This window comes from Lepisma saccharinum, chromosome 4 (assembly GCF_977018435.1).
Source record: "Lepisma saccharinum chromosome 4, izLepSacc3.1, whole genome shotgun sequence".
In the NCBI taxonomy this organism is placed as follows: domain Eukaryota; kingdom Metazoa; phylum Arthropoda; class Insecta; order Zygentoma; family Lepismatidae; genus Lepisma; species Lepisma saccharinum.
The window spans coordinates 115,500,004-115,512,079 of NC_139232.1; the positions used below are offsets into that span (position 1 = coordinate 115,500,004).

General features: G+C 38.6%; 1 protein-coding gene across 3 annotated transcripts in view; it reads right to left on the reverse strand.

Moving 5' to 3' along the window:
- The window catches only part of LOC145986818 (uncharacterized), an 89,183-nt gene extending 79,634 nt beyond the window's left edge, over window positions 1-9,549 (reverse strand). For 2 of the 3 annotated variants that reach the window (XM_083121271.1, XM_083121269.1), the window contains exons 1-2: window positions 9,354-9,549; window positions 5,800-7,392 (exon numbers count right to left, since the gene is read on the reverse strand). In XM_083121271.1, coding sequence (XP_082977397.1) covers window positions 5,800-7,233 — 1,434 coding nt within the window. In that variant the 5' untranslated portion in view covers window positions 7,234-7,392; window positions 9,354-9,549. The remainder of the gene's footprint in view (window positions 1-5,799; window positions 7,393-9,353) is intronic. The other variant, XM_083121270.1, reaches the window with a different exon arrangement.
- Between the last annotated feature and the right edge of the window lie 2,527 nt (window positions 9,550-12,076).

Consider the following 12,076-nt stretch of genomic DNA (forward strand, 5'->3'; position numbering starts at 1 on the left):
GTGTGGGCTGATTTAAAGGAAGCTGTGAAGCACGAAAACAGCAGCCTCCGTCTAAAAACCGATTTCTAGGCATTCGGTGCTCAAAATGCTTGGGAACGCAAATGGAAGAAATCGCAGCTCCCACCAAGAAAAACACGTCGCATCCTTCCTTCCCATCGGAGACTTTCTCCCGAGACATCTCGCTTTCTTCCTCGAGAATTACGCAGCCCGGAAGCAATAAAGCGGCGGAAATTCAAACCTGCTGGGACATAAAGATGTTACATACGATGACGTCACCCACGCATGCACTCTATCTTCTATTTCATCCTCGCTTTGTTGATACAAGAAACGTCGCTCCGCCTCAACAGTTTCGCCCTGCTTTCGGAAGCAAACACTGCACGTTTATGAGATACAGTGGTGCCAACCTCAATGGGCTCGTGGGGTTGGAGCCCACCCTATAATTAGTCGTGTTATCGACATCAATAAATAACTTTATTTTAGTAAGTTAGGATGCACTGTTGGTGTGCATTAATATAATGATACATAGAAGTTGATGACCTAAAATAGCTAAAAAAAAATACAAATATTATCTCTCTTTTAAAATAAAAACTTGATTTTTTTAATGAATTACAAGAGTAGTTGAATAATTCGATAAAATTCGTGGCGGATTAAACTATCGAAGCAAAGACTTCAGTTAAAAATAATAATAATAATGTGTTTTCCATTGGCCATATTTTCGATTAATGGCGCACTACTAAAAATACCATGTTAGGAAATTTAAATATGTAAGTTATTCTAGCAAAAGGACTTAAATTCACAAAACAACAGGGAAAGAGCGAACAGCAAATTCAAAAATACGGGAAAAAATACTGAAAATGGCCTAAAAGCCAAAAAATGCAATATACAAGCAATTATTTATTGGAGGGAAGGGGCTACTATCAAGTTTAGAATTGTCTTCAAGGCCCAGAAAAAAAATATGATTTTTAAACTTCCGAGACCCTAGAAGGGAGGATTTGTGACATTTTTTGGTGAATTTATAACTCCAGTGTTTGAGACCACCCAATCTTTTCAAAACTTGGCACCCCTGCACACACTTAACTGTGCACACTGCTAGATACACTTAAAAAATGCTACAAGTTTTTACCTTGTACACAAAAATCTCTACAAATGAGCACCTATCAAGATATTTTCTTCGCTGTAAATGAACACATTTAATGTAAGCAACAATGTATTTTACAAATAAGTCAATGGTTGTGTGTTCAGTGGTCGACATTCGATCTCATCATCGAAGTTCCCGGATTCGAGTACCGGCACAGGCACGGGTGTTCATGAAATACATCCAATCGTCAACCATTCTCGGTGGCGAACGCTCTATCTATCCTGTCTTGGTGGTGAATTGGTGAATCAAACGCCCAACGCACTCTCCATGAAGTGTCTATTCCTGCCAATAGTAGCAAATATTATACAAAAGTTGTAATATGCGAGAAAAATTAGGGGGAGGGAGTTGGAGGGTGTTTTCTAGCTTCCGCTTCCCCCTTTCTGAAACGCAGTGTACGCCACCGCCCACCTTATCATCGCAATTAACCAAAAGTAGCAGGAAATAACAAAAACCGAAATTAACGTCCTACTTAGATTCGAACCATCTGATTCAAGTCTTTTCGGTCACGTGTTTGTCAATCAACTTGGTCACACAATTTCCCAGACTGCCAGGAAGTTTTAAAATACAATTCTAAGCTACTTGACGGTGGTGTTTGACAGGGAGAAATCCCCTTTGGTTGCTAATTATTGGCACTTGGGAACACTAATATGCATGTGTGCTGTGTGCATTCAAGAAGAGTTAATGAAACCCTTCTACCAGAAATATATATCCAATACCATAAATTGTGCTTTTGTAAATTTTTTATGGAATATTGCAGAAAATACAACAGAAGTGACGGTTTTTCTATCACATGCAGGGTGGTATCTGAATGGGGATGAGGGGGAAATCCCCTCCCTTCTAATTTGTAGATCCTGTCTGGGTGTTAATCTTTTCTACTCTACATTACTTATGTAAAATTATACCATCCTAGCAGGCACGTATCTACAAATATGTTTCGGGGGGGGGGGTCCGAACCAAGTGTCTCAGGAATATTAATTATTATTATCATAATAACAATAATGTTTAAATTAAAATAATTATATTAAATCAAATTAATACTAATTAAATTAATATTATATTATTATTACACGATTAGGTAAAAAGGATGTAGATTTAAAAATAGACATATAACAGCGTATATTCATTACGTAGCTTTAGTTAAGATCGGAATAATTCTCATAAAATCAAGTGCTCTGGCAATGAAATTAATGTCAAATAGATGAATAATTAAATATTTATCGAATATCAAAAATGATGTTACATGTAGTTGGAGAAAACTAAGTTCCCGATTAAAAAAGTTCAGAGGAAATTAAATAACCATCGATTATGCAACAAAGGCTAATATTTTCATTACTTAATTTTAATACCTGGTAAGTCTTTCGGGGGATCCGGACCCCTGAACCCCTCCTAAATACGTCCTTCCTGTCCCTCAAAGCCCTATGATCCCAATATAATCCTTGTCTTCCAATAAGTTCAGAGGAAATTATACAACAACGGCTAAACTAATATATTTTTCATAGTTTAATTTAGTACTTGATAAATCTTTCGAGGTAGGGGGTCCGGACCTCCCATAAATACGTCCTTGCATCCTAGTGCTTCAAGAACAGTTAGGCCAACTGGAAATTCTCCGCTGAACTTTTGTAAGTATCACACTCATCTATTGAAATACAATTATGCCTATTTACGTCTTACTAGTATCCATGGATTAGCAATTTAACATCTGTTTAATCTGGGACACCTTAAATCCCCACATGTGCCTTACACACATGTTTCTTGTTTTCTTTAACAGGGAAAATTTCTTAATAATTTTCACAATGAATAGGCTATATAGAATTGTGTGTATGGGAAGTGACACTGCCAAGGTTACCTGACAAAGAACACACAGGAAGTGTGCCTATGGTGTATGACCTTGCCTTTCTTTCAAACAAGTTCTTGTCATGTTTGAATTGCTCGTGAGCTGATAAAATCAATGCAGACATTTTCCAGTGCAAAGCAGGAAAAATGTTGGTTCTTTGAGAGCATTCTTGCCAGTCTTGAACTTAACACTTGCGAGTCACAAAATGCAAGTGTCATTTTTACTTCGGGACCAGACTGAATCTATTAAAAGATCGTTATTAACACGAAACAGATAGGCTAATCGGGACTGGACCTACAGTTTAAAGTGGGATCCGAACCACTATGCGCCTCCACCAGGTATCGAACCTGGGACCCCTTGATTACAAGGCAAGGATGCTATGCCATCAGGTAGACCCCTTTACCATAAAAGCCAGTACTGGAGTTCTCTAACTCAAATACTAGTTTCAGACCTCCTATGGTATGTTAATAAATCACATTTGGCAACTATGCTGTCAGTTATGGAGTCTAAATTTCAGTCCCAAACTCTACTATTTACATTAGCTACAACTACAAGTGTAATGAGGTCATCCATACTCTTTTTTTAAAAAAATAAAATAGTATGTTTTTTGATTCGAGTATGTCACACCCTCATATGTATACAAATGAACAATAAAAACACAAAAAAAAACTGAAATATCACGAGTAGTTCGAGAAATGACGCAATAATTGCTGCCATATGGTGGTGGTCGATAGCTCAACTGCCCTTTCGTAGAAGGTTATACATACAGGACACACTATTTCTACATAGTGCGCACAGAACCAAGGATACATCCCACAAATCACCGAAAAAACTTCTTGGGCAAACAAATTTACAATACACTCAAATAACATGAGTCTCGGGTTCGATACCACGTGGAGGTACATAGTGGATCATATCCCATTTTAAACTGTAGGTTCGGTCCCAATTAGATCATATCCCATTTTAAACTGTAGGTTCGGTCCCAATTAGCCAATCTGTGCAAACAAAAACTCAAAACTAAAATTATGGAACTTTCACACCAGTTTCCTTCAAAAAATATTCCACTTTCTCACAAACAAGCCACAGATTGTTGATGTAAACAACACTGATATGACAATTGACCATCGGGACAAAGTGAAGGCCAGAAACTTGTCAGATAACACATGTACTCCAGCTATGAATTTGATGGACACTTGACACCCATAATTTGGATTCTGGTTGTTAACAACATTTATTCGAACCCGACAAAACCTTTGACACCATAGCTGGACTAAGTATTTTATATATCTAAATTAATTGTGTTGTGAGAATGAGGATGATGGCAAGATGAGATGCATCATTTAGTGGTCAGTTAGCATTTGTATATGGACTTCACGCACACACAGATATTGTTAATATCAAAAATTATAACAAAGTATTAAAATAATAATCAGCATGTCTTTACACATATATCTTGCCTGAGCATTCAGGATCTATTTTTGCTTTTTGCAGAATTATAAGCAAATTCTTTAGAAGCACTGCAATGTAGTTAGTGTGTGACCTATTTCTTAGTGGGGGAGAGAATAATGTCGACAACTCAGTTTACTGTGGTAGAATAAAAGATAATTGTTGGAAACTTTTGTATGGGTGCATCAGTATGAAAGCCAGGCAAAACAACTATGATTAGAAGTTATCAAAAAAGCAGATGAAAAGTATTGCACTATACTTTTAGAAGATTGATTTATTTTGAACACAACAGGCAAATGCCCAACTGAAGTAGTCTGCATTTTCTGCTTTTTAAGACTTGGTTAGACGACACTATTCTGAATATCTAGACAACATAGGTAAACCACATAAAGATCCACCTGAATGTTCTAGAATGGATTCAAAGCAGATGTAATTTTTCAGATTTTGGAGTACGTAGTGGTTTTTGAAACATGAGGAAATTTTGGAGCTAATTTACAATACTGGAAGTATCCGCAATTGCTTTCAAATTCGGCATACTCACTAATTTTGGCCTCGTAATAATGAATCTGCAGTTAACATTTGGCGGTTACGTCTAGAAAGTGCAAAATAAGTCGAAAAAAGTGGGTCCGTGAACGGAGTAAACACCCTTGATTTATGAAGAAAACAACCATTTTTTGCAATGATTAGCATTTCAAAACTATGTTTATGATGACCCTTAATTTTAACTATGTTTGCCAAACCTAACGTTAACGTGAACGGTTTGTGGGGCAAACATATTTTCCACCTTTACACAAGATGCCATTCTCTCACATGCAAATCAACGATCCATGCAACGGGTCTCACTTCTTGCACAACACTTGAGCAAGACCGTTGTGCGGACAGGAAGACGTCTTCATTGTTTCCATGTTAGTGTATGGAGAATCATAGTGGTAATTGACAAGGTTATTTTGCAATTTCTAGACATGACCGCCAATTTCTAACTGCAGATCGTGATTACGAGGCCAAAATTAGTGAGTATGCCGAATTTGAAAGCAATTGGAGATACTTCTGGTATTGTAAATTCATATCTCTGAATCTTCAAATAAATCTTATAAAGAAATTATTTCTGTCGATTAAATTTAAAAAGTCAAATTCTCAAGTTCGTACAGTCAGTACTGGTACCCCAAAAGCATCTTCGCTATAAACTTATTCACACATCTTGGATTCGATTTATGTCCAACATGATGACATGGCAATTACAGAAATTGAGCCCAGAAATGCACACTAGTGTGATCCCTGCCCTCCGCACACATACATTAATAAATCACTGTTCTTAATACTTCAATATTAAAAAGTATAGAATAGAAGTTTTAAAATATGTTAGTAAAAAGTGTGTACTCACCATATAATGCAGTTCAGATCTTTTCTTCTCGTCTTTGTCTTGACCTGACTCTTTCACTACACTTGCATACTTATGGGAGGAGGCATGAGAGTAATTCTCGTTCTCTTTTAGGAAGTCGTACGGCTCGGCATAAATATGCTCCTCACTGTGCGACTTCACTAGCGAACCATACTTGGCATTGGCACTGGTCTTCTTGTCAGGCGAATCGACAAAGAACTCGCACTGCTTTTCATTGAGTTTCTCGTACATGTGAGTCTGCGTGCAGGTGAGTTGCAGGCAGCCGAACAGTGAACCTGCCGAGAGATCTGGTTTTGCCACCTCGCCGATCAGTTTCACCGTCAAAGGCACTTTGCCGTTGGAATTGGATTTGGCACTTGGAACAGGCACTTTCTGATTTTCGATCCGGGAATACTGGCACTTTGCAGGCACTTGGTTGGACAGAACTGCTTCCAAATTGCTTTTCAGTTTCTTCAAGTCTATTTGAGATTCGGTTCTCGATCTTACTGGTCCGGGAGGAGTAGCTTTCACGTCGTGGACAGAAAGTTTTGGATACTTGTCTGCCGGAGACAGCTGTTCTGGGTTGTCCTTGGGAACAACTGCTTTTGTGACAGAGGGTGGGGGAGTGTTTTCTAATATTGGGGTGTGAGCAAAGGTTCTCGGAGGTTTCTTCGGTGGGGGGCCAGGTGGTAAAGGTGCCTTCATGACGGCACGTAAAGTATTCACCGAGACTTCACTGTTAACCATTCCATTATCTAGTCCCACACCAGTTGCACTAGTCACCGAGTTATCACGAGCAGTGGGCTTATCGCAATCGGCATCCACCCCGAGCTTCCCGTAAAGTCTCTCCTTTTTACGTTGTGGCCGTGAAGGCATATTTGTATGGCGATTACCTTCCGGGCTAAATTTCAAAGAAGGATCTTCCTTTTTGAAATCACTTTTAGTAACTGAAATGCCATTTGTATCACTCTCGGGACACGAGCTCTTTCTGTGATTCAATTTCGGAACAGTAACGCCATCCTCTTCGAAAAGCTTCACCCGATCCACAACCGATTTCGTTCTCTCACGTCCCTGAACCAAAATATTCTTCCCGCAAACTATCTTATCACACCGAAAAGCGGGGCTTCTTTTAACAATGGCTTTGGAAGCATTAGCAGCTTTATCATACTTAATGGCGTTTTGCCTCTCAAGATGTTGAACCTCTTTATTCCTACTCAACTGCACACCCCCCGAATTATCACCCTGCAATTTTTTTATAGGAGGCTTATTAGCTGTAACCTTATTGGACCCTACATTTCCATTAAGACGCTTTGCAGGCTTTTCTTTGACACTCTCTCCAATCTTGATTTTCTCAGTAGTGAGGCCTTCAAATTGCTTCTTGATATTCTGAACTCTATTCTCCTTTGCATTGGGGGCCTGAGACATCATCAGAAACATGTTAAAGTGCTTTTAGTTTCACATTGTTCCCTAACATTTTGGTCATCCCAAGAAAATAAAACATTGCATATGTACTGTTGTGTCAGTGAGAAAAGCTCATCTCATTTCGCATTATTTAAAACCCATTGTCTCTACATCTTCATATAAATGGCAAAGTTCCTGAAAAGAAAAAAAATAGGGACATGTAACTTCACAATAATACTTTAAGAAACTTGTCTTACCCCCAAAACGACACGAAATTCTGTAACTAATTCCAGTGCACAAGTGCTTGCATTCTACTAAGAACAAGCAGTGTAGTATTTGCTATAACTGGCTAAGTTTCAACAACAAATATTACAATTTCTTCTTCTTCAGGGTAAGAACTATTGTTCTAAACTTATGACTTATATTTTAACTTAATTTCAATTGAAAAACTTTGTATAAGAGTAAGAAGAACAAAATACTGCCAAAAGAAAATTTCTGTGCTGCGTCATGTAACAAAAAAAAGATAAAAACATGAAATTCAATGTTCTACTATTTCAAAACTTAATGTCTACATAATTTGCATAAAAAGGAATATTATAATAAATTAAAGTGAAAAATGTTGCATGATTTATGAATATTAGATTGTTTATTAATGTTCTCTGTTGTTTTTAGCTCATGCAGATGTGTTACTGTGAAGCAATACCTCTTTTACCTTAACCTGAAGCAGACCTCACGCAATTGAATATAGCACCCCACACAATAAGTCAAAACAACACCCCAAACAGGACAATGCATACCTACCGCCTCATATATTGTTAGGTTCGAAGCTGATAGCAATGTTTGGTCTTGTTATTAGATAAGGAGTGCTAAGTTTGTTGTCAGTAACATTTGCACGTTAGGAGTTTTTTTTTAATTACACGGGCCACATTTTGAAATCAAATATCCCAATTGTTTGCGGTTGCCATGCCCTCAAACACATCTTGCATTACATAAAACATTGAAATCTGTCTATTTAAAAATTTCTTCATAATTCTCAAGGTCAAGGAGCCCTTAAATTCAGCATCAGAGCTCGAGCATGCAAGAACGTAAATATTAGCCCCATCTTGTTCGCTACACTTTTTGACTCTCTTTGCACAGAAGCATCTAGTTGGTTATACGGTGCAACACCGAGTCGTCTAGTTCATTGATTTGGAGTCAAGTAGTGCATTTGGTGCCTGCACAGTTTGCACTACATTCTGGGTCAGTGTATGTGTGGTGAGTGCTAACTAATCAAATGTACGGTTAAAGCAGCAGACAGGCATTTGTTGAATCTTCTGAACTAGAACACCGCCTTCCGTCTACTTGGTTGAACATCGTTTCTTTGCACCACCCTGACACTGGAATACACAGTGTCAAAAAGTGCAGCGAACTAGACGGGGCTAGGTTCATTGTGCATTCATCCCCATGCATATAGCACTGTGCCGTCAAGGTACATTTTTTGGGGATGTGATGGTAGGGTCTCGCACATTGTCCATCTCGGTTATTTTGGAGATGATGTGATCAGAACCATGCTCCGGCTGCCTTACAGAATATTGGTAATCCTTGTCACACGAAATTTGAAGCTTCCTTAAAGTAATGAGCACTGTTTGAATCTCGAAAAAAACAACTTAAAAATTACCTTTACGCAAGCGTGCACACTTCCCATGGACAATGTACTTCCCATTGAAAAACGACTAAGTATCGTAGACTAGTGGGAATTAATGTAGAAGTAAATCGGAACCTTGGTACAATGCATTTAGGGACTTCATTTTAATGCTAAGAGAACCAAACTTGGCCTGCCTAACCTACCTACGAAAGCATATATTGAACAAAATCTTAAGTAATCGCTAAAACTCCGCAGTATCTGTTAACAGAAGTATATCAAAATCGAACCATGTTAAAATTGCATTTGTAGCATGATGACATCGCAAATAAACATAAGGAACTTTGGCCGTACTACCTAACCTACTGCATATACAGAGATGAAGTGGATATTAAATTTTAAAAAATGTAAATAACACTCGTCTTTCGTGGATGCCCATAAACTAGACATACCTTATTTATGTCAAAAGGGAGGAATTTGGTGAAAATTGAGGGTAGAATGATATCATGTTAGAGTAACACATCTCGTTTATTACCTGAATTCCATATTCCGGAGAAGAAAAATTGCTTCAGAACTTTCAACGCTAACACCCGACACACTAAGTCAAACTTATTTCCACCTTTCGAACATTTCTCACAATGGTCAATGTCAAAACAATTTTCAACAAAAGAACAATGCTGGACTTCACTTGAGAAGTGACTTCACTAACGAACTCATGAAATTCCGTTACCTCAATGAACACAACTAAAACCACAGCAAATTTGCTACTGTGATTGCCGCGTGACAAAATTCTTATGCTCGTTGCAGGGAAACGGTTATCTCATTTCACCTTACACGAGTGGCAGCAAATGGATTCTTGAAGGAGCAATTCTACATGGTGTAAGTGGTAAGAGTCGATTGATTTGGTTTCATTTACGGGGCGGTGGAAACGGACTAACCGCAAAACGTAAGACAGCATTAAACACGAAATGAACAAGAACGAAACTGAACAAGCGCGAATGGAATAAACTCGAAGGAACAAGCGCGAGAAATTTAACCGCGAAACGGATTAAGGGCGAACGGAATAAACGCGAAGGAAAAAGCGAGGTTTAACCGCGAAATGGAATATACGCGAAAGGAACAACCGCGAAACAGATTAATCGGGAAACTAAAAATGAACACAGGAATAAACGCGAAAGAAATAACAGCGAAACGGATAAATCGCGAAACTAAAATTAAAAACACAACCGCGAAACCATAATTCAACACCGGAATAAGCGCGAGAGGACCCCGAAACGGATTAAGCGCGAAACCAAAATTGAACACCGGAATAAGCGCGAAAGGAACAACAGCGAAACAGATTAATCGCGAGACGGAAATTCAGAATTGAAATAAGCGCAAAAGGAGCAACCGCGAAAACGGATTAATTCCGAAACCAAAATTAAACATCGGAATAAGAGCGAATGGAATAACAACGAAACGGATTAAGCGCGAAACCAAAATTGAACACCGGAATAAGCGCGAAAGGAACAACAGCGAAACGGATTAATCGTGAAACGAAAATTCAAAACTGGAATAAGCGCGAGAGGAACAACCTCGAAACGGATTAATCGCGAAACAAAAAACGATAACCGGAATAAGCGCGAAAGTAATAACAGCGAAATGGATTAAGCGCGAAACAAAAATTGAACACCGGAATAAGCGCGAAAGGAATAACAGCGAAACGGATTAAGCGCGATACCAAAACTGAATATCGGAATAAGCGCGAGAGGAGAGCAACCGCGAAATGGATTAATCGCGAAACAAAAAACGATAACCAGAATAGCGCGAAAGGAATTAAAGCGAAACGGACTAAGCGCGAACGGAACAAGAGCGAAGAGATTATACGCGAAACGGAACAAGCGCGAAGGGAAGAACCGCGGTACGGATTAACCGAGAAAATTTCACTTTTGCGCTTAATCCCTTTCGCGGTTGTTCTGGCGATTGACAAAGGCCAACCGCATACATCCTCCTCTTTTGTAACATCCTGATGTTGGCTGTGGCGGGTGATACCTGGCTTTGTTTGACTGGCCAGTCTAAGAAATCTCTTCACGGTTGATTATGGTAACGAAGGCTGCATGTGATTTTAGTGTTTTAAGCACCTCCAGCGTGCGAAATCAAGCATTGCAATGTTACCTTGATATTCAAAGCCACGGCCACCGAGGAAGCTGCATAGATGGGAAGGGAAAATCAATGAGCAGGATGATACTGTAGGCATATTTTTCGATATATGCACGTATAATTATTTAATTGCTACGTTCATACTATGCAAAAGCAAAAACCCATTTTACATAATTAATTGGGTATTCCTATGGTGTAGTTGTAACGTCGAATTGCAATGAAGGAGTCCCGGAGTTGAATACCCCATGTAGGCAAATTGCACAGTGATTCGGGTCCCACTGTTGGTCCAGTCTTGATTAGCTTATCTGTGTACAAACAATCTGTGGATTTAAAACAACAATTCAAACACACATAATAAAGTGTTTATATGTGTAGCTAGAAGTATTGATAGACCAATCTGGAAATATTCGCAGGACTCATTTCAAAGGTATTTTCCATAACCATTTATTAATATATTGAAAACGGAATATTGGAGAATGATATTATATACCTATCCTTTTTTAAGTTTAAAAGGTTTTAATGTGATATATACTTATATTATAATAATAGCAAGAAAAGAAAAATTGGTACGTGGTTTCTTTTAAAAATTGTTGCCTTTTCGCTCTCGACTATTCAATTCGAATCCTTCACAATGGAATGGGCTGCATTTTACGACGCTCTACAAGCACAGTACTTGTTTGAATTATTTTACTTCTGAACTATTCTATGCTTGGGCTAATCGCGAAAATGAGGATGCATGCTGATTACATTAAATTGGCGAAGGACAATCACAAACACAAGACCCTTAAAAGATTATACTGGTTGCAAGTGCTGACGCCAGAGCATCGTTTGTCTGCAATAATGCAGTCCAGGGTGTACTACATGGAAATGAGGTTGACATTTAGGTATCTTTAGCAGTACCGTAGGAATGTTTTTCATTTGAGGGGGGTACAAAATTCAACTCCACACAAACAGACAAGACATATCTTTTCTCTCTCTCTCTCTCTCTCTCTGTATGTATATGTGTGTGTTGGTGCGTGCGCGTGCTTGTGTGTGCACATTGGCGTACAGAGTGGGTACAGCCACTCTGTAGTTTTGAGAAAATTACATTTTCAAATGAAAGCAGCAGTGAAGAATTCG